Source organism: Pocillopora verrucosa, chromosome 12, assembly GCF_036669915.1.
Source record: "Pocillopora verrucosa isolate sample1 chromosome 12, ASM3666991v2, whole genome shotgun sequence".
In the NCBI taxonomy this organism is placed as follows: domain Eukaryota; kingdom Metazoa; phylum Cnidaria; class Anthozoa; order Scleractinia; family Pocilloporidae; genus Pocillopora; species Pocillopora verrucosa.
Window position 1 is genome coordinate 1,282,621 of NC_089323.1, and position 23,825 is coordinate 1,306,445.

The following is a 23,825-nucleotide window of genomic DNA, read 5'->3' on the forward strand; positions in this document are numbered from 1 at the left end:
TATTTATGACTCATTTCCTCGGGAAAGTTCACAATGCGTCATCAACTTTTGGTTTTCCTGAGAATGTCACGCAATGGTAAAAACATCATTATGGTCGTGAAACAAAAAGTGAGTCATTTGCATCATTTTGGTGGCAGCGAGAAATTTTTAACGCTCGCCATCCCCAGCTCGAAGCATTGCTTCTAGGTTATGGCGAGCTAAATTTCAGAGGAATAAAATCAAATATTCCTACGTCGTGAGACCACTTGGAAAAGAGAACCCTCACGACACCGTTCGTGTTATAAGTCACCTTCTGAAGAACTCATCCAAATAACTTCGGTCTTGCAAAATTTTTCAAACTTAACAGGTTCTTAAGGACGAATTCAACGCTCCATCGCTGACGAAACGTCGTTTTAAGGTAAGCTCTGAAACAATTAATTAGACCAAGAGGATTTTTGTCTCACCCACTCGCAGTGTTCCATCAATAACATTGCCAGTTTGTATTAACAAAGAAAAACTTATTGCATTGTAAAATATAGACAATCCGGTATGAGGCGTGGGGTCTTGGTTTCATATAGGTCTTTCAGCAAAGTGAGCCGGCAACAACACACCAGACCATATGATCGCAGACAAGAGCAAGTTATGAAAATGTTATCGATTATTGATTATAAACTACTGTCTACGTGTTACATCCTGTTCGCATTATAGAAATTGAAAGAGGAAGCAGTTGTCACAAACACACGTTTCGAGGGTAAGATGTAAAACGCTCCTTGCTTATTAAATGATAAAAAAACTTGGCAGGTATTTTAAGTCAGAGAAAATTTTAAGGCGACAAATCAAAATACGAATTCTTTAACACATCATTTGACCTCTTTTGAAAAAATGTAGGTTATATTAAGAACGCAGCGTAACTGAATATTTATCAGCACACCTGTAGAAAATGAAAATAAGCTGAAATCCAGCTCACACGTAGATTTTGGAATAAATGATCGTCTTCTTTGCTCTTTTTTTTTGTCCTACATAAATTAACGAGTGAACCACATGCTCCTCGTTCTTGTTCGTCATAACTTGAGTCGGAAGTTAAACGAAAATTTGAATGAGATTGCCTAATTGCATTTGCTCGTTCCACATAAAATCATGAGTGCTACCCGTTGGTGATTTTCATTGAAGGCATTCTGGGTGGCGAATATTTATATATTAGTTTAGTTTGAAATGACAGAAGGAAATAGATCCTGAACGATCTTGGCAGAAAAATTTTGAAGATCCGTAGAGATCTTGGCAAGAAAATTAAAGATCTTGGAAAGAAAATAAAAGACCCCTGAAGATCTTGACAAGAAAATGAAAGATCCTTGAAGATTTTGAACATTTATTTTTTATCCCACACATTTCTTTATAATTGTTTCTTGGCCAAGGCCTGGAGAGGTCAAGTATGATCGATATCTCGGATTTCTGTTTATGGAAAACTACCTTGTCGTCTCAAATAGAGTGAATTAATACTTAGAAACGAAATTACCATCAGAAAAGCAAGAAGAAGGAGGCAGTAGGGGAGGGGGTGTGCAGATTTTTGGGATATGTATATTTCTTTTTATTTTGCTTCCCTGACCTAGTCTGCTGATTACAAATTTTATTTCGCCGATTAAATTCCATTTTGCCAAATTAAACTTCGCTCCATCACGTGTCATTTCCTTGTAAACAATCTGCATTTAATCACGTATTCTAATCGCAATGTCCAACCCCACTGGAAAAAATTCACACTAACTGCTACCGACAGTGAACTTTTAACGCAATTCTCCTGCGTTTTGACTTTTTCTACGAATAAACTCGGCTTTTAACTACCTTGAACTTAATCCAATCGCGTGTTTATTCCTTGTAAACAACCTGCATGTTATAAAGTATTTCACACACAGTGGGAAAAGACCAGATAGGCAACAACCAATCAAGGAGCCCTCTCTCAAATATTAACCTTTTGTCTTGTGAAATGTATCTTCATTGGTCGAGATCGCAATCTATCTTTGGTTAGGGTCTATTGGAGATACAGCAGAGTTTCAGTTTGATTTTCGTAGTAGAATTACATGGAATTATATTTTTCAGGCATCTAACTGTAGACGAATAATTTTGATTTTCTTTCTGGTGGAGGAACGGCAGTAAGCGTGGTCTCTTTCGCAACTATTATTTGGTCTCATCACGCTTCGCGCTCTCTCTCCGTCGGGGAATAGATGGCGTTGTGTGACGAGACTAAACAACTGCTGCGAAGAAGAAAACAGTAAGCGTGGCACCGACCAGGATTATAAGCTCAAGGCCTGGATGGGCCACTGCTTAAATACAGACTTTACCCAACTTCCTACTACAGCCTCTGGTTTAAATAATTTCAATTGCTTCTGTTACAAATTATACGAACTTACAACATACAGATGATGATTTTTTGCCCAATTTATCTCAGTCAATTAGGACTGTCTTTTGTAAATCTTGAAATTTTCAAAAATCCAGACGGAGGCGGAGTTTTCTATACTAATGTCTGAGCACTTTGTAGGCTTCCCGCAATCTGGCGGGACGCGTAATTAAGCACACAGTGGTAAAGGGCCCTTCCGCAGTAGCTACAAGACGCTGACAAAACTTTTTTCTCTGCACCGAAAATCACATCAAAATTTTTTTTCGCTGAATTTCAAGTGTGCTGCACGTATCAGCACCCCCCGGGGAACCCCTTTATATAAGAGGGCGAGGATGCGCGCCGGAATTTCGAAAACAACCCCTATTAAATTATAAAAGGTACCTGAGTCTTATCCGTGTGGGAGTGGCAACAACAGATATCTACCCCTAAAAAGTACCAATTAAAACTAAAAAAAATTGAAAAATCCCAAAAATAAGAACTTCTTTATCGATGTGCTCTAGAGGCTCAAGTTAGGTCATTAAAATCGTCCTAGTGCTTATTAAATGCTTATTTTAGGTATTATATTGAGCGAAAAACACCTTAAAAGGTACCAGCTAGGTCTCTGGCAGTCCACTAAAGTTGGAGACACCATAAAAGGTACCAGATCACTGATTTTGACCCCTGAAAGGTACGACAAGCATCCTCACCCATTTCTGATCGCCTCCTCCCCCACCTCCCCCACCAACCCTGTCAGCACCTAAAAACAAAAGATATGATTTGCCAACTACGAGCTGTCAGTCTCACCTCGTAAAATTCACGTAAAGTGGTTATTTACCTATAAAAACTTTAGGTACTGATCTGTCAGATTTTTATGCTGACAAAATCTGTCCTGCTTTGAGGCAGGACGGCTGTACTTTTTTTTTTTTTGTTCGTCTTCACATAATTTGGTAGGGATTAAAATAACTGTACGTCTGCATTTGTTAAACAGACTTTTCAAGTGCATCCGGAACTCGATATGTGCACTTCTAGGGCATAGAGTATTCTTTTGTAACATAGCCAAAGATCTCGTGATGTCTACTGTTCAAGCCTTTTTCTCTTTTCAAAGAGGCATCAGAATTATTTTGATGTCAAATTTGGAGTAAACTGCTTGCGTGTCATCCTTTGTTTTCAAGGTGTCCGACCAGGTATGACTGAAAATGGCACCTCGCTTTGATAAGAATCCTTTTGTTGTTGCTTCTTACTTCCTGAAATTATCACTTGAAATTCGCTCGGTATTGTAAAAAAAACAACAACAACAACGCGAGTAATACTTATATATCCAAATTCTTTGATCGCAGGAAAAGTTGTAGGACCTGAGAGCATCTTTCACAAAAAAACTACACCACAATTATAAGGACATATTGGGCTACAAAATATGAAAGTAGGAGAGAAAACGAATTTGGGTGACTTGTTGACATTAGCTCTTAATTGGCTTCTGATTTTGTGTCTATGTATCCCTCCCATTCTCAGCAAGGAAAAAAATATATATTTTGCAACTGGGTAACATGCTGAGCTGATGTTTATAACCATTTTCAATCATTTTTTTTTCAGGCCAGGATGACTTAAAAGAACAACTTTGTAAGAAGCATCAGTCTTCTAACAGTTGCTATGGCTACAGGAAGAAGTTCAATTAAAGTTCCATGTGAAAATGAAGACTTACCTGACAAAGAAAATGCACCAAATTTTGACGAGGACACTTTACGAGGTGAGCTAGGCTCAACTTCGGCTTCAGTAATTGTTAGAACAATTTCTATTCGATCAGGATCAGTTTCAAGAATGCAAGCAGATGTGGAAAAGGATATATACAGTGTATGACCACTTTAAAGGATATTTGGCCAATCATGACTCTCTTCTATGATTACAATATGCTGTTCATTGAGAAGATCTATGACACAGAAACTTTTGCTATTTTCTTTTCTAACAGTTCAAAGCAATAACACAAAGTTATAATAAGTTAAGACTTTATTTGATCATCATATAACATCCATTGTGTAAGTTTGCATCATAGGTACCATCATCATCATCACCATCATCTTGCTATTTTAATGAAACACAATCACTTTGAAACTTTCAACATTCCCTCCCTTCTCCTCGAGCAACCCACAGGCATTTGATCTTCATCCAAGCCAAAGAGGGTGGGGGGGGGGGAAGGGGTTTAACCCTGCCTGACTGGCGTTAGGGAATTTCAATAAAAACTGTCACATCTAATTTCCAGTAGAGTACAAGTGTTAATTATCATTGAATATGGAGGTGTTTAAGGTAGATAGTGTACTTTCACTAACAAATGGCTCAGAAGAAATAAGGCTTCAAGGTCTAGATTTTAAAGCTTGGTCAATTAGTTTTTAAAGCTTGATCAACTAGTTGAAAGTCAAATTGCTAATTATTTCGCCTTTTACATAAAATTGTGTGGGGCATTTGAATATTTTATTAATTTTGCCCAGGGAATGGGAATTTTAGGAAACCTATCTCCAAAAATTTAAATGCCCAGGGGTTTGCCTCAAGTTGAGTGATGCTTAATTCTCATTGTTATTCTTACCCATGATGTCACCTACATCATTGGCATCATCATAACTATTGAAAATCTGCAGATTTTAAATCTCCAGATCTTGGCAGCTCTGATTATACACTAATAATTATTAACTACGACCACAGACTTTGACACCTATTTTTAATTTTTTTTTTCGAATTATTTTATTTTTATTTCTTTGCAGCCACAGCTGATGTTTATAGAAATGAGGGTAATGAGGCCTTCAAGAAAGGAGATTTCATCAATGCTATTCATTTTTACACCAAAGGAATTAAAATGAACTGCAACGAGAAAGAACTGAAGGCCAAACTGCACAACAACAGGGCTATTGCACATTCTAAAATTGGTAAGATGATGAGAGCTTTAATATGCATTTTTTTTCTATTTTGAAGCTATTGAGTTGTCAGTAGTAGTTTTCTGAAAAAGGGGATAATTTTGAATGCATGCCCGGAAAAATTTACATCTTATCTTGGCCTCTCAAATATACAAAGAAGTAACCTCTTACCCCAGATATCAACGAGCATCACAAGTTTTTTCTCAAAATTATAGTAATGGTAGTTGGTTTGCAACATGTATGGCTAATCAAAGATATTTGTTCCAATAACAGGAAATCACCAGGACTCACTGAGGGATGCAGAAGCAGCCATTGAGTTAAATCCAACTTTCCTTAAGGCAATTGTGAGAGGTTAGATATGTTAGCTATACTATAATAATAATAATAAAAAAAGAACTCAACACTCTAAGGTTAAATGAGGTTAAATGGAGTTCAATCTTGTCTCAATTGACTTTAATTAAGATGTCGAGACCACCCTGATGTACATTTGAATCCAGCTCTTGACTGCTATGCCATTACTTCCATTAATCATGATGAGAATATTATTTTGAACGGGGTGAGGAACTCAATGCGGAATGCAAAGCAAAATTTCAGCATGAATATTTTAGTTCCTTAAGTCCAATGAGTCACAGGTGTCAGATATGTTAAGAGCGTGTCCACGAGAGCACCGGGCGGTCGTGCTACATGCCATCTCACCGATTTTAATGAAACTTCGCCAGTTTAAAGGGTCTACCCCAAAACTCAAAACGACAAACTGGTTTCTGTTTTGGTTTTTTTTCCGGAGGGAGATAGACCACCCCCCGGTTTTTCTTGGTTTTCACCAAGGAAATCGCTTCAAATAGGTAAAATGTATGAAGCTCTCCCTGCGATGGTATTTAACTGATTACTTTGAGAATTTGCACACATATTTTTACATACTTAGTTAATGTCTGCTGCAAGTATCAGTCAGTTTGATGGACGGCTTGTCAATCAACAGAGGCAAATATACGACTGTGTTTTTTAGACTTTTCGATTCATCTAATTACAACTTTGAGGTCAAATATCTCCCCTTGCCAGAAAGCTGCAACACTATTCTTAATTACCCTTTATAACCCATCATTTTATCTCTGAAAATCATCAAAAAAATCTTTGGGCACTACCGTATTTTTGTCTTGGATGCCTTTTAAAATCTGCGACTGTGACAAGTTTCTCTCAACTACACCTGTCACGCAATTCTTGCTCTAGGCGGTCACTTGACAAAATAAACCTACATTTTTTAGCTCTTTATACAAGATGAGTGATCAAGAAAGGTGAAAATTGTGAAAAACTTTCGAGAAAAAGTTTCGAGATACATGTAGATGAAAAATCAATGGGAAAATTGTAGCGTTTCTTTCTTCGGTCGTTTATTACTTTGAAGATTTGCTAAAATCAGCAGATATAGCTTTTGTACGGCACAAAACATTCATTAGTCTATAATTTGATTGTTTATCATCATCACCGCTCATTTTAGGAGATTTTAAAGTCACATGCTGCGTGTTGGCTGATATTACTACATGTTCCAGTGTGCTACAACTTCGGCTTTCACAGACGAGAAATTCTGCGCTCTCGCTTGAGAGCAAATATAAATTGTTCTATCGGACTAAAAACTGTGCTTCTATCCCGAAAATAAAATTAAAATAGTGTTGACGTTGTCACTTACCACCATCGAACATTTACATACAGAACTCCGCTATGCTAACATCTGTTATGTGACCCAAAGACTCTCCGTAGGAATTATTCAAGCGCGTTGTTCATGCTATCTGCTAGATAACAATTTCAGAATAATCTGCAGGTCTCTATGATTATTTGCCTGCTTCGATCGTAAAATATCTGCATATTTTTTCAAGCATTCTATTACTACATATAAATCTACATCTCTTTAGATCGAGTGTTGCCGGCGTTTATTTGCGTGACTTGTAAAATTTTTAAATAAGAATGAGCCAGCAGTAATTGGACGAGTAGCCTTCCTGCAAATTTCCCTTGATGAAATCCCAAGACATATGAGCGCCTCTACAGTACCTGCGTATCCCTAGCAATCATATGATATAAAGTTCATCTCAGTCACAAATCACCAGTTAGGAAAACTGATGTTCAGATAAGCGCTCTTCTTGCCCTTCTTCCTTATTCATTGTCGACTCTAAGATAGCAGCTACAGTACGCGTTCTATTTAGGTTTACAGTCACCTTGTTGCCACCAGAAAGACTCGCCACCAGCTTTGATTTCTTCTGCCATCTGCAGATTCATCTCTCTCTCACTTTATGTCTCCGATTTTTATGAGGAGGATACTGGCATTAACGAACCCGAAGGTCTGAATCTCTGAATCTGAGAGTTAGATTGAATTGAGGGCTTTTTAGACACTCGATTTCTTATATGGCATCACTATGAAGACGTAATACAACTGATACACCTACACTACATAGGATTAACAATGTCTGTTGCGCTGTTGCGAGAAGGAGGAAAATATTACCGGAAGTGTACGCTCTTTTTAAAAAGAGTTTCAGAGACGTTTCAGAGATGTCTATCTTTGATCGGCTGTCACAAAAAAATGACCCCCACTTAAATTTACTAGGAAAAATGAACTTACCAACTCCTTGTGGAAAAAATTGGAATTCATTTGACCGATACGCCGGTTGTTTCAATTTTTCTTTTTCCTCGGGCTGCTATGAAACAGTTCATAAATTGACTAATGAATAAAGTGTTTTGAAATACCGTTCGGGATTTGCCTTTTTTTTCTGCGTGCAAATCAAGGGTAGAAAAAGTTTTTAAAACATTTGACTATAATTTCATGGAGTTCACCTCGATAATTTTCGTCGGCCAGAGTCAAGACGCGCCAAGCTAAGCGACATCGCCCTCCAGTAAAAAAATTTTCCAAAGAATAAACGTGGCAAGCGTGAGGAAACGCACATTTTTTTCATCATTGTGATCAAAGCCCAATGATGTACGTAAATTGGTACTTACGGTATCAAACCATTGATTATGACAGGGTGAGCTCAGTTTTTCTGTCGAGGTCGACGTGACTTCACATTAAAAGCATTTTTGACGGAACAAACTAATGAGCATCACTGCACGAACTGAGAAAGTAAAAACTTGTATTTATCTCCCACGCGTTTCGTCTGACAATAGTAGACTTCATCAAGGATTTTTTCAAGCAGGGTAAGTAAGCTTGCTCATGTACAAATAGTAAATAAGTTATCTCTTTACTATTGAAGTCAGTGGATAGAATACGCCAGGTGCGCCTACGGTGTTATACATGCGTAACATTTTCCGGACGTTACATATACGAGTACGTGATCCGTTTAAGGGTCACAGATTTATTGTAAATATTTCACTCCTCAACATCACCCAATGTCTCTAGTTTACAGAGGTCTTAGAACGTGTCATTATATGGAGTTGCCTTCTGCGGGTAGAAGGCTACAAGCGAATTTCTCAGGCACAATTGCCTTTGATTTCTGAATTGATGTTGTCGCAAACACAGTTTTTGGGAGTCACGAGACAAAAAAACTTATCAGGACCTAGTTTCATGTTCTAATGGAAATAAATAGCAAATAAAAACACATTTTCTTGAGAAATAAAGTCACAAATGAAGGGGGTTCTCTGAAACAAATAGTGATAGAAGAGGATTTCAGTTCTGGTCAATATTGACTTTTCATGGCCTAATTCCAAATCTGAGGGAACGTGCTGAGGGAATAAAAAAACATTAATGTGTGATAATGCAAGCAAGAGAATGAAAATACAAATAAAGAAAAAGGAGAAAACATAGGAACCCGTGTTGCAGCGTGCAGATATCTTTTGAACCAGACCTACACACATAAGCCCGACACCAGCCAGAGAAACTCGAAAGAGTCCTGTATATGAACTAGCTCGCACATGCACGCAGGAAAGGCCATGAAAATCAGCGAAAATAATAGCAAATGCAGATGACATTTGCAGGCAAAAAACAGGAAAATAAGATAACAGAAGGATTAGGAACTTTCTAGAAGTGCCTTCTTGAAAAAAAAGATGAACAATCTTTACTTCTCATAAAAGGTCACGCAGTGACCCCTACAAATACTATTCCTATACGTGGAATTTCTTGATGGTGGAAAGTGGAAAAAACATTTTCCAGTTTTATTTTCTGGAAACATGACGTAGTTAATGAATTCATGGGGCTATTGATATTTCCTAAAAAATAAGGGGGGCAGAGTTTCCCGTCATTCGCGGTATGGAAAAGCCGAAGTTGTTACACTCGGGAACTTGTACGTCAACAAGCAGGCGACATGTGACTTTAAAATCTCCTCTCCTGTTACAGTTTCCTTATCGTAAATTGTGCGATAATGATAATAGACGATCAAAGTATAGTCTAATGAATTTTTTGTTCTGTACAAGAGCCCTATGTCCTGATTTTAGCAAATCTTCAAAGTAATAAACGACTGAAGAAAGAAACGCTACGATTTTCCCATTGATCTTCCGTCAACATGCATCTCTTTAAACGTGAAATTTTCCATTCCTACAAAAAATCTCGAAAGTTTTTCACAGTTTTCACCTTTCTTGAACAATCAACTTGCATAAAGAGCTAAAAAGTGTAGGTTTATTTTGTCAAGTGACCGCCTAGAGCAAGAATTGCGTGACAGGTGTAGTTGTGAGAAACTTGTTACAGTCGCATATTTTAAAAGGTATCCAATACAAAAAGACGATAGTGCCCAAAGATTTTTTTGATGATTTTCAGAGATGAAATGATGGGTTATAAAGGGTAATTAAGATTAGTGTTGTAGCTTTCTGGCAACGGGAGATATTTGACCTCAAAGTTGTAAAATATTTAGATGAATCGAAAAGTCTAAAACCAAAGTCGTATATTTGCCTCTGTTGATTGACAAGCCGTCAATCAAACTGACTGATACTCGCGGCAGCCATTAACTAAGGATGTAAAAATATGTGTGCAAATTCTCAAAGTAATCGATTAAATACCATCGCAGTTAAAACTTCATACATTTTACCTATTTGAAGCGATTTCCTTGGTGAAAACCAAGAAAAACCGGGGGGTGGTCTATATCCACCCGGAAAAAACCAAAACAGAAACCAGTCTGTTTTTTTGAGTTTTGGGGTAGACCCTTTAAACTGACAAAGTTTCATTGAAATCGGTGAGATGGCATGTAGCGCGACTACCCGGTGCTCTCGTGGACGCGCTCTTAAGTCACTATCTAGCTATTTTAAAAAGAAGGATCAGGACTTACCTAACTTTTAGTGTTTTTGTGGGAGTGTTTGATCCCAATTTATCTGAAACCTAATAGGGCCTGTTTATTCTTTTCCGTTTAGTTTTTTTGTATTGTTTTGTTTTGTCTTTTTTTTTTTCTGGTCTGTAATGATTTCAATGGTTTCAAGTTCTTTTCTCAGAATTGAGCTACAGTAACAGTATGCTTCTTTGTGTTGTTGCCTACAGGAGCCACTGCTTGTATTGAATTGAAGAGATTTGAAGAAGCAATCACTTGGTGTGATAAGGGACTAGCTGTATCCTTTGAAGGAATCTTTCATTTTTAACCGTGGGTATAATGGAAAAAAGTTTCCAGCTCATATACTTTCAAGGGAGGAAATACAAAGAAGGGTATTAATTATGATGGGAACTTGTCAGCTCATATATTTTAAGTGTGTGTCATTAAAAACATAGGAGAAGTTATTACCTCATGACTTATGAATGAAATTACTACTTTTAGCCAATTTGACTTAGTTCTACTATCCATGCCAATAGCTGGTACATTAGTTTAAATAATCCTTTAATTTCCCAGACCAAATTTGTAATTATCCTTACTGTCAACCATACAATTCTTGTAATGTTAGTACAGAGAATTCAGTATTGCATCAACTAACTATTTTTAAATTGATATATTTTTTTTTACTCTCAACACTTATCTGATTGATATTGTATTGCTATTGTAAGGAGAAATTCTCTTTTGGTCACTCACGGGAGTTAAAGGGTTAGAAGACTAATATTCATCCAGTTTCTACATAGTACTTGGGTAGATGATCTCTCTAAAACAAGCCAGAACAAAAAGCTCTTTAATGTTTACATATCTTATGCAGATTTTCTGCCTTCGACCTTTTGCCTCTACTTAGAGACTCAAAAACTTTTGTGCTTTCCTATGGACAAATAAAAAATTTAAAGATATGTATTTATTTTATGTATTTTTGTTTTTTCCACATTTTTAACCCTTAACCGTAAAAAAGATTGACAAAAACAATAGGATCTTGTCGTCATTAAGACTTCAGTCTGTCAGTGAAGTGGGAGATAAGTCCATGGAGGAAAAAGATCCTATTAGTCATGACCACGGTAGTGCAAGTTCAGGTGATGTCAAGAAAGTCATAGATCTCTATAATCAGGGAAAAGAAGCCATAAAGTACCTCAACCTATATCTTAAAAAGGATAAAGAAGTAGGAGACAAGTATGGGGAGGGTGGTGCTTATGGCAATCTTGGCAATGCTTATCACAGTCTGGGTGATTTCAAAAAAGCCATAGAGTACCACAACCTACATCTTAAAATAGCTAAAGAAGTAGGAGACAAGCATGGGGAGGGTGGTGCTTATGGCAATCTTGGCAATGCTTATTTTAGTCTGGGTGATTTCAAAAAAGCCATAGAGTACCACAACCTACATCTTAAAATAGCTAAAGAAGTAGGAGACAAGCATGGGGAGGGTAACGCTTATGGCGGTCTTGGCAATGTTTATGACCGTCTGGGTGATTTCAGAAAAGCCATAGAGTTTCACAACCTACATCTTAAAATAGCTAAAGAAGTAGGAGACAAGCATGGGGAGGGTGGTGCTTATGGCAATCTTGGCAATGCTTATCGCCGTCTGGGTGATTTCAAAAAAGCCATAGAGTATCACAAAATATATCTTAAAATCGCTAAAGAAGTAGGAGACAAGCATGGGGAGGGTAACGCTTATGGCGGTCTTGGCAATGTTTATGACCGTCTGGGTGATTTCAAAAAAGCCATAGAGTTTCACAACCTACATCTTAAAATAGCTAAAGAAGTAGGAGACAAGCATGGGGAGGGTGCTGCTTATGGCAATCTTGGCAATGCTTATCACCGTCTGGGTGATTTCAAAAAAGCCATAGAGTACCACAACCTAGATCTTACAATCGCTAACGAAGTAGGAGACAAGCATGGGGAGGGTGCTGCTTATGGCAATCTTGGCAATGCTTATCACAGTCTGGGTGATTTCAAAAAAGCCATAGAGTACCACAACCTACATCTTACAATCGCTAAAGAAGTAGGAGACAAGCATGGGGAGGGTAACGCTTATGGCAATCTTGGCAAAGCTTATCGCCGTCTGGGTGATTTCAAAAAAGCCATAGAGTACCACAACCTACATCTTAAAATAGCTAAAGAAGTAGGAGACAAGCATGGGGAGGGTGCTGCTTATGGCAATCTTGGCAATGCTTATCGCCGTCTGGGTGATTTCAAAAAAGCCATAGAGTACCACAACCTACATCTTAAAATCGCTAAAGAAGTAGGAGACAAGCATGGGGAGGGTAACGCTTATGGCAGTCTTGGCAATGCTTATGACCGTCTAGGTGATTTCAAAAAAGCCATAGAGTACCACAACCTAATTCTTAAAATCGCTAGAGAAGTAGGAGACAAGCATGGGGAGGGTAACGCTTATGGTAATCTTGGCAATGCTTATCTTAGTCTGGGTGATTTCAAAAAAGCCATAGAGTACCACAACCTACATCTTAAAATAGCTAAAGAAGTAGGAGACAAGCATGGGGAGGGTGGTGCTTATGGCAATCTTGGCAATGCTTATCACGGTCTGGGTGATTTCAGAAAAGCCATAGAGTACCACAACCTACATCTTATAATAGCTAAAGAAGTAGGAGACAAATCCTCGGAGGCAATGGCCTACTGTTCAATAGGATTGGTTTTTGAGTTACAAGGTAGACTGTCAAAAGCCGTTGAACATTACCAAGCTAGCATAAACTTATTCAATTCCTTGAGAGTACTTCTAATATCTAAAGATGAGTGGAAAGTTAATTTTCGAAATCAGCATCAAGTGGCGTATACGGGTTTGTGGAGAGTTCTCGTAGAACAAGGTAATGTAGATGAAGCCTTATTTGTTGCTGAGAAAGGACGAGCTCAAGCTCTGACCGACCTCATGGAATCCAGTTTTTGTGGTGGAACAAGTCCCCACAAGGGAGAAGATGAAGATTGCGCAGTTTTAAAAAACGTTCCATCAAACACTGTCTTTCAGGCAGTGGACCAAGCTAACGTCAATCTTTGGGTTGTGTCCGAAGGAAAACAAGTTCAGTTAAGACAAAGTAAACTCAAAGGTTTTGTTTCAGAGAATAGTGGATCTAGCCTGTCCTTTGAGTCGTTCATGCTCGGTGTCTATACACAACTTGGTGTTCGTTCTAATGTGAGATGCGAGAACCGATCTTTAGATGCTTTGAGGGAGGGCCGTTCAAAAGTGGATGAGAAAACCAAAGAAGCCAAGCCTCAACCTCACATCCAACAAGACGGATGCTTGAGCACTTTGTATGATATCGTTATGAAGCCGGTGGCGGACTTGATCGAAGGGGATGAGCTACTCATTATTCCTGATGGACCCCTGTGGATCGCTCCTTACGCTGCATTGAAGGATGGTAATTCTAAATACCTGTGTGAATCGTTCACAATTCGAGTCGCTCCATCGTTAGCAAGTCTTAGACTTATTGCCGATTGCCCAGATGATTATCACAAAAGCAGTGATGCGTTACTTGTAGGAGATCCGTGGGTATCCGAGGTTACTAACAGCGAGGGAAAGAAAGTCTTCGAGCAGCTTCAGTATGCTAAAAAAGAAGTAGAAATGATCGGAAAAATTCTGAATATCAAGCCAATCACTGGCAGTCAGGCCACGAAACGTGAGGTGTTGAAAAGACTCAGTTCCGTTTCCCTAGTTCACTTTGCGGCACACGGATGTATGGAAACTGGCCAAATTGCTCTTACACCTGACCCAGACCGAATATCTACTGTGCCAACGGAGGAGGATTACATTTTAACAATTGGAGATGTGTTGAATGCTCAACTTCGGGCCAAACTTGTTGTGCTTAGTTGCTGCCACAGCGGCCGGGGCGAGATCAAGGCTGAAGGTGTGGTTGGCATTGCGCGCGCTTTTATGGGGGCTGGTGCTCGGTCTATTGTGGCGTCCCTGTGGGCGATTGATGACGAGGCTACTCTTGAGTTCATGAAACACTTTTATCAACAACTTGCCGAAGGTAAGCCAGCAAGCGAGTCACTGAACCTGGCCATGAAAAGCCTCAGAGAATCAGACAAGTTCTGCGACATCAAACACTGGGCGCCCTTTTTGCTGATTGGAGATGACGTCACTCTTGACGAGAGAAAATTTGAATATGAAATCACATGAAAGAAAACTTTTTTATTCCATCTCAAAATGAATGACGCAGGAACTTGGAAGGTTTAAATGCTTCTCTATTTTGGCGCTTTTTGGCTATTTTTCATTAATTTTCACTTTTTTGTTAAATGGAACTTGAGATGTGGGACTTTACTTTGATGAAGAAATAAAACAGACTATTTCAGTATATTTTGTTCAGTGGAATTGCTATTTTTTTGCCTTTACAAATTTAGATGCTTGCGAAGAGAACAAGATGCAACAAGGCTTCTGTTGTTAATGCCTGAAGTTGTTGAAGGCGACTACGAGGTTTTCGTTTCGCCAAAATGACACTCAGATCTATTCCTTTATTGCAATCAGTCATGTGTAAAATAATTTAAAGGTTTTTTTCTTGTACACAACCAGGAGCTTGTCCACCGGGTTTTAATTAAGTTGATACTCTAAGCTTTTGATAAGCAAAGAAACAGCTTGTCATTTGCAAAAGGTGGCGAAATTTTAATTTCAAAAATGTGATTTGCAAAATTCGCAGCCATATGTGAATTGATCTTAATGGTTTTTCCACGTCATAAATTACTTTGTTGCAATTTGCAATTATCTTTACAATTGATTATCATTTTCAACTTTTTTTCAATCCATTTTAATGCAATCTAATTCCATCAGTGCCAAGATTGCCATTCTAAGCTTAATTTGAAGAAGTAATCATCAGAGATGATGTTGTTGAATTTACTGACCATATGTTAGAGACATTAGACCTACTCTCAGGGGTGTGGCCAGCCTCTAGTTCCGTGGGCCCGGCCTACAATTGTTTTCCGCCCGCTTGACTTTTCTAATATGACTCTTACAAATGTTGAAACAAAAATTGAAATTTCTCAGGAAAAAGGCCTACAACAAGTCAAAGAGCTGGCTACAACGGCCTGCTTTCAATCAAACGAGTTTGATCAATTTTAGTCCATTTATCAAACACTCGTCAGTTTGTTTTAGAGAACGACAACAGAGATAAATTGTCCATGTAATCTAAACAAGGAAATAGGGAAACAGAGTTTACTTTAACTAAAGTTTCCATTGCTGTGACTTTTAATGTATGTGACATGGAATTTGTTGTTTTCATTAGGAAAATATTTACGCCAATAAATTAGGGAAACACTTGAAGTAAGCCATGTAGTACTCAATGGGAATTATTTTGGTGAAAATGTTCATGAAAAAATGTAAATCTAGGCCGTAGTTAAAGAGGTTCAGGGCTTCAGGATAAAACTTGCCTTTTTTTGAAAATTTCCTGTTCAAATTTTTTTCATGGCTTTAAATTTACCTTAGTATAATTTGGAGATGTCTGATGATATCTTTCTTAGATTTAATAATTTATACTTAGGTATTCAGAGCACGCTTTGTAATTAGAACCCGTTATGTGGTCAAAAGTTTAAGGTATACTGTATCACAGCTGTTTTAAAAGAAATTTTTGTCAAATCAATGTTAATTTTTGACAGATTTTCATAACTACCATTGGTATATGCTGATATAAAATGTAATAGTTCACCTTGCACATGGTTGAATATGATGTAACGTAGGATTTTAAAAACTAGCTGGGTCAATTTCGACTAAACATTCTTTTTATAATGTCAGTGTATTTGGTGTGAATTGTTTTGATGCTATTTGTATTTAAAGTTGAAGCTATTTGTTCATTTACCTTAGTTTTTATTCATTAACTCATTAACTCCCAAGTTCTGAAGAAAAATTCTCCCAACTGATAAGAATGTGTTTCTTTGTTGCTTCATTCTGAGAATTCGATGAAACATAACGTTTTTAGTGAAAAATAATCCGCTAGTTTAGATTTTCTCTAATTCTTATTGACACCATGTTTGTCGGTGCACTAATTTTGTGAGGAGAATTTAAGTTATGATCAATCTTGGGAATAAATGGGTTCATTTTAGTGTCTCCGTTTAGCGCCTACTTTACTTAATGCCTTGAACAATTTAATGCAGTTTGTATTGTACTTTTTTTTACTTTTTTGTGTAAGAGAAATAGAGAGTGTATAAAATACAAAAACTGCCTTTGTTTTCATTGTCTGTCTCCGTATTCTAAGGATTCGCGTGAGATGCAGGGAGAACAGATCCTACGGGGACTTCAATGCTTATTTTGACCCGCGCGCGCCAAGTTGATAATCTTTGCAGCTGACAGTGTACTGACATTCCATGTTTCAAGCCCCCACCCACTTAACAAACGCTCGTCGACTCTTCGATTGTGTCTCTTTCACTGTCTACCCTTCTCCATATTGTTACACGATTTTGAATGCCGACGGACGTGTTCATACTGTTACCTGTGTGTGCCCTTTTTACCTTTTTACACCTTTTCACATTTGTGCATCTCTTTTTTCTCCTTCCTTTTGTTCCTTCCCTTTTTTTCATCGTACTTTTCCTTTATTCCCATTTTTACGCGCACTTCTTTCATCGCCCTCAACTTTATTCTTCTACGCGCTTCATTAGACGCGACTATCTCCTTGTCTGTTTCAGTTTTCATTCGTCTCAATCCTCGCGCAACGTCAGGTCTCTTACAACTCGTATACCTCCTTACTTCCCCAGAGTAGTTGTTATTATGCTTATTTTGTTCACTTTAGTGAAAATCTTAGTTTTCCTTTCGACTCATTCCCAGTCCACAGGGGTCTCAATTTTAAGTCTCACTTGCCAGTGTTTGCTCTCCTCGGTCCTCTCATTACAGTAGCAGCTATAAAATGAAAGAGCTCCCTCCAAGTCTCTGCGACATAATCGATGCATTTTGTTGGAAACGAGTCCTTCAATGTCCAAATTAAGGCTTCTTCTATCATCTGATTGGGAATGGATCAAACTCTACCCAGGTTCCACCTACATCGCGAGTCCAAGATGGCAGCAGGCCAATCCACAGACTTCTCCGAGTCGGTAGCCGTCATCTTGGATGTAGACGCAGAGAGGACCTTGAAAAAATGTTTTGACAAGACAATAATCAAGAAAGGTTAAGTTATTGTAATGCTTCCTAAGAGGTAGTCGATAACAGCCCGAGAGATTCATCTCTACATCACGATACAGCACTATACAACAATATCTACCCCTTGATAGCATTATACTTCTCGCTACTGCAATTTACATCACTATACAGCGCTATACAACAATATGTACCCTAGATACCACTATACTTCACTCTTTTGCAATCTACATCACGATACAGCACTATACAACAATATCTACCCCTAGATAGCATTATACTTCTCACTACTTCAGTTTACATCACTATACAGCGCTATACAACAATATGTACCCTAGATACCAGCATACTTCACTCTTCTGCACTCTACATCACGCTTCAGCGCTATACAAAAATACCTACCCCTAGATAGCGTTATACTTCTCGCTTCTGCAGTTTACATTATCATACAGCTCTACACAACAATATTTACCCCTAAGTAACCTTGATCGGCATAACAGAAAACATACATCGAAATTTTGCCATGCTTTGTGTCTTTCTCCAAGGCTCATTAAATACTCGATGAAAACCTTTGCGTCGTTCAAAGAAAACGCAGCATTTTCCAGCGCAGTCGTGACTCGTTTGACGTGAAGACAAAGAGATGGCGAGTTGATTAAGGCTTTAAATTTCAAACTCTTAAAGGCGGGAAATATTTCTGAAAGAAAATCATTCACGAACATCACTATTAATTCTGAATAATGTAAAGTCGATTCACGTTTACTTTAGATAATAAATTTTACTCCCATTTTGCCAATCATACAAAGAAATCAATACACTAAGCAATGCCTTCAACAAGACATAGTTACACAGTTGTAAATCTCCATCCTCATCCTCAGTAGAACTATGCTATCACAAAGGTGGAATAATCGCGGAAGAATAACCGCGCTTAAGACCTTCCGATATACCAAGGAATTCGTGCCACTGGATTTGACATGTTCCAATAACCTACTTTTACATTTAACGTGACGTTCAGCTAAGATCAGCAAACTGTTTATTTTTTTCTTCATTTTAAAGGATTCCAATCCTAATAGTGGTATCATATTTGCATAAGAAAGCTAATGTCAACTCGAGACTCTGCATTAATTTTTTTTGATGAAATGAAACACAACAAACCAGAGATACCACGTACTTAAAACACTAACCGTTTAAACATTTTCTTCCACATGACGCTCTTAACGGGCTCAACGAGCTGCCAAAATTCTCTTCAAATCCGTTTTCGTTCGTGTGATAGCTTGACTTCTATTTCTATTTGACAGTTCAGTTCGACAGTTTGACTGTTAAACCTTAAATGAAGATTTGTAGAGACCAGCTGAATAGATTTATGAATTTGCTTAACGGCGAATGAATGCATTGAAATCAAAATTGATTTTCTTTAAGCTCAGCTCACTGAACTACAAGTCTGCTGTCAGCTGATTAACGTGGACGCTATTTTAGTCCCTTAAATTTCTCATTTCTCAATGCGTCAGCAATTGAAATTATATTCATGAAACAGGCACGCATTTTGTGACACAAATCTTGGCAATGACTGGTGTAAGCCGCAAAGGTACAACGGACGATTACTGGTCATTCTGATTTTTCGGTCATTGCTAACGTAGTACTTGTGGTCATAAGCATGATCCTAAGCAGACCCTTGCAAAAGTTTCACCAAAACTGCAGAGACCTGGAGATTTTCGCTTCAACACACAACATTGGAGTAATATCAAGGTAAGAAAAAAAAACTATTTTTGATTTTAATGAAGCCTTTTGAATTTTCTGAAACACACTTGCAAGTGCAATGACAGCTGAATGTTCATAATAAAGACATTGATGGGTTTGGCTTTTAACTATATTCTTAGAACTTTATTTGTTGGGTTTTTGAATTATACGCAGTTGAATTTTTTGAAGCGTCAATATCCCAGTTATATCTTTGTGTTGTCAAAGCTTTCCGTGCTGGTGTTATTTGCCATCTCTCTAATGAACTTGCTTGCCACCATTTTAGAACTTACTGTTCAAGTTCATTAGGTGCATCGGTCTATGGGAGCACAACACTCACAATATTTTGAAATGATAAATGATCTTCTGCGTGACTTTGGTACAACCACTTTTAGATTCAAAATGACGAGTTTCTTTTGGCAGAAACTTTTCATTGATGATAAGAATATTCTCTCCAACCAAGCACCTTTGCAGTGATAACATGGATGATAGAGCAGTAAATCAGAGAGTGTATAGATTGGTGGGAGTGACGGCCTCTCATCCCATTTGGCGCAATTTTCGATTGAGTATCGAAAATAATCGGATATTTGCTTCACCACGCTCTGTGATTGGTCCAGAAAATTTAAACTCTCGCTCCCTTCGGAACTAATCAGATGCAACGCTAAACCCAATTGCGACTCGTACCCTCGCGTGTTTCCACGACCTTTGCAGTTTTGCTTGGTTTTACTTTGAATTCGTATCTGTTCTTTGAGATAATTTCCTCTCCTCTGATTGGCCGATGTATTAACTTTGGCTTTGGTTTCAAGACACGCAATCGAAATGCACTATTAGGAATTCTATTACTTTCCATCTATGCGAAGGACCGAGAAAATGGCTCGAACGAATTGTAAATAGCCCGTTCCCCATCTCTCTGGTTAAAAAAGCACATGACATAATATTCGTGTTTTCGTGTCTCAAGCGAAATTGTTAGTTACTTCTTAGATGTTTCCCTTAACATATAAACGGGTTTAAATCCTAATATACCAATTTCATTTCATTTCTATTACTGAGACTCATTATATTTTTATTCGCTTGCTCCTTTTGTTACGTACACGTTCAAACGCAAATAATTTAGTGTTTAAACCAATAAAAGGTGAGTTTGATTCAAAGGTTTTGCGCATCCTCAATGCACATATCGTTGCAGTGAACGGCTTTCAACTTGAAAAGCACCTAACTCCAAGTGGCACCATGAGTGTTCGTGTCAATCAGGAGAATCTCCGGCGTAAGTCATCGATTCCCACGCGCGAAAATTGGAATGGTTTTAATCTAATCTAAAATTTCTTTGCTAATGGGGAGTCTAAATTTCCATCAGTCTGTTCTAAAAGACGAAAGATTAGTCTTTAAACGCAGCGAAATAATTTCCGCCTGAGTGCAACACCAAATCAACACGCCGCTAGTTGTATGTTAGTGAATATTTTATAATAGTGGTGTCTACGTCAGTGCGTGACAGTCTGTCACTCCATTAAGCAAAAAACAATAAAGTTCCGCAAAGAACCTTGTGAAAAACAAAAGTAAATGCTAGTTAAAAGGAGTTTCGTAAAACAAATACCTGCTTTAGAATGTCTGTTTTTACGGAGTGCGTGACTCGATATCAAGACCACGTGAGAACTCGTAGGAATGGAGATGCTTCGTGACAAAAGTCACGCATTGAGACCCTAATGCTGCTTTTTTCTGTTTTTAACCCCATTTGTCGAGAGCATATATATTAAATGTAATTCAGGCTAAGTTGAGTTGATGGCTACTGCTATCTGTTGTAGTCATCTTTTTATATGATAGCGTTAATACAGAAATTTAGTAGCAAACATTTCTTCACATCTTTAGTGGCTATGGAGAGGATTTCAACTGAAGTTCCAATTTGTGGACGTTGAAACAGCTGACAAAGAAATTACTCAGGATGTTCATGAAGACTACTTACGAGGTTCGCTTTAAGCTTCAGTTACTTTACTACAAGAACATGCACTGTTTATTCCGGCTGTATGTAGATCGTAGCAGAGGCACAGCTGCATGTATGACCACCCCGTGGGGTGTGCTTCCTAGGTATAGGTCACGATCACGACCGAACTGACTATTGACTATAGCATTTTCAACAGAGTTAATAACAATAATGGGGTCGCATATTTTCGAAATTTTGGGGGTAAGACAAGTCTAAGAAAGTAGGAGTTAAATGACGGAAAGCTCGCAGTTAGAGGGTCGTTACCAGCGCGTATTACCAAAAGTGACTAAGATGGGGTCGATAATTAGCCACAGAATAGACTATGATGGGGCAGGGGTTCTGAAAGGCCAACGGCAGATGCCCCACAAAAATTTACTCAAGCAACCTCTCCATTTATCTTATATTTTTTCTTCTACAGGTGGTTTTGGCGTTACCATCATGACAGCCTGCCCCGAAATAGATCAGCCACAGATACGGAAATCAGCCACAATAATACTAATCTGGCCAAGACGACGAAATTCCTGTTATCCAGTGGTCTTTAGTTTGTTGTTGCTATGACAACTAGTTAGGGCACTTCCGAACATGATTCGTGATGTTGCTTGCATCAGGGTCCAATCCCCCGCATATCATTGCAATAAAATGCCGCTTTCCCTTTTTCAGAATAGCTAACAACAGTGTGGCTGGCTTCGCTGTGTATTTTCACTGCTGGCTCAGTTGTTGCTTTTCGGAATGTTCTACAGTTCCCCGGTCACAAGGCAATTCTATATCAGCTCATGTTTGTTCCTTCATTCGTGACTTTGGTTCTTCTTCTCAACCTCGCCTTGTGTCGATACATCAACTTATTCATTTTTATCGAGTCTTCTTCATCTTGGGTCATAGTTTTTTTTCCTCGATAGTAAGTTATATTCTCAAAAGTTTAGCTGTAGGATTTCTAATTTACACCTATGGGCGGCCGTCACCGCCAAAAATACAAAAATATAATTGGTTGGTAATTAGTCTAATTGTCTTTTGGAGAACGATTGATCTTATCTTAAGAGATTTATTTCAAATACAAATGGAAAAGTCGCCTTTGGTGAAATGAAATTTTCAAACAAAAATGTTTATGCAATTCAGGTGCTGTGTAGCCAACCTTGTTGAACTGATTCAAGAAAAACACGAGTGCCCAACTGTTAACTGAAATGGTTCAGTGCCGAAATGAGAAACGGTTCAGCTAACTGTATTTTAGTGACTTGACACAAACGGTTCAGAGTAGTGTGAAATGGCTTAAGTTATCGGCAAATGGTTAATCGTAAGCGGAAATGGTTTAGTATCGAATCAATCTCCTCGCCGTAAAGTGAAATGGTCTAGCGTGACCTCAAATGCTTTAGCGTGACGACAAATGGTTTAGTACAAACCGAAATTGTTTGGTGTTACTAACAGTTGGTTTACGCCGTAACCGCCAAAAATACAAAAGGGAAATAGGTAAGTCAAGCTTGAAATGAAACAGTCTATGTGAGGTCTGACGTCACAACGTACGTCATTCAGATCCAATTTGGCGCGAAATTCGCCAGAACGAGGTATTCGCCACGCCCTCCACTCGATGTTCACCACAGGAAAAAAATTATTTCTGTAGCCTCGTCGTCCTTGTCCACTGGACTCAAAGAGCCTCACTCCGGTAATAATCTTTTCCACATTTGTCTATTTTAGCTTGTTAGCGAATAAATTTATACCCTCATCATCTTGCCGCAATAAGGAATAACAAAAATACAGATAAAATGCATCATTTTACGCGACAGCACATTTACCGTCTAGACAGTAAGAACCATAGCTGGGAAACGTGATAAAGCGATTCATTGTTTTAAGACGACGAAACTACAACTAAAGGGCGCCTAAAAACTATATAGTTTTTATAGTTTTGAGGCGCCCTTGAGATTCTTATCCTATTCAATTTCAAGCTTGACTTTTCCATTTCACTTATGTATTTTTGGCGGTTACGGCGTAAACCAACTGCACCAACCGCTGTAACACGAAACCATTTCGGTTTGTAGGAAACCATTTGTCGTCACGCTAAACCATATGGGGTCACGCTAAACCATTTGGGGTCACGCTAAACCATTTCACTTTACGGTGAGTAGATTGATGCGATACTAAACCATTGCGGCTACGATTAACCATTTGCCGATAACCTAGGCCATTTCACACCACTCTGAACCGTTTTTGTCAACTTACTGAACCAAAGTACAGTTAGCTGAACCGTTTGTCATTTCGACACTGAACCATTTCAGTTAACACTTGGCCACTCATGTTTTTATTGAATCAGTTCAACAAGGGTGGCTACACAGCTCCCAATTGTATAAACCATTTTTTGTTTGAATATTTCATTTCACCAAATGCGACTTGTCCATTTGTATTTTAAATAAAACTCTTAAGATAAGATAATCGGTCTCCAAAAGACAATTAGACTCTATCTGTTATTACAAACCAATTCTATTTTTTGTTTTTTTGGCGGGGACAGCTGCCCATATGTGGGCTCTTCTTTCAATTTCGGTTGGAGCATTTCCGGCTTCAAGCT

At 38.3% G+C, this 23,825-nt stretch overlaps 1 protein-coding gene across 1 annotated transcript; it reads left to right on the forward strand.

The window, feature by feature from the left end:
- The first annotated feature begins 146 nt into the window (after positions 1-146).
- Positions 147-14,637, forward strand: LOC131790125 (tetratricopeptide repeat protein 28-like). Its single transcript, XM_066159390.1, has 6 exons — positions 147-397; positions 3,938-4,091; positions 5,098-5,259; positions 5,521-5,598; positions 10,682-10,749; positions 11,464-14,637. Exons 2-6 carry the CDS (start codon positions 3,995-3,997, stop codon positions 14,635-14,637), a joined length of 3,579 nt encoding a protein of 1,192 aa, XP_066015487.1. The 5' UTR covers positions 147-397; positions 3,938-3,994.
- Positions 14,638-23,825: the final 9,188 nt, after the last annotated feature.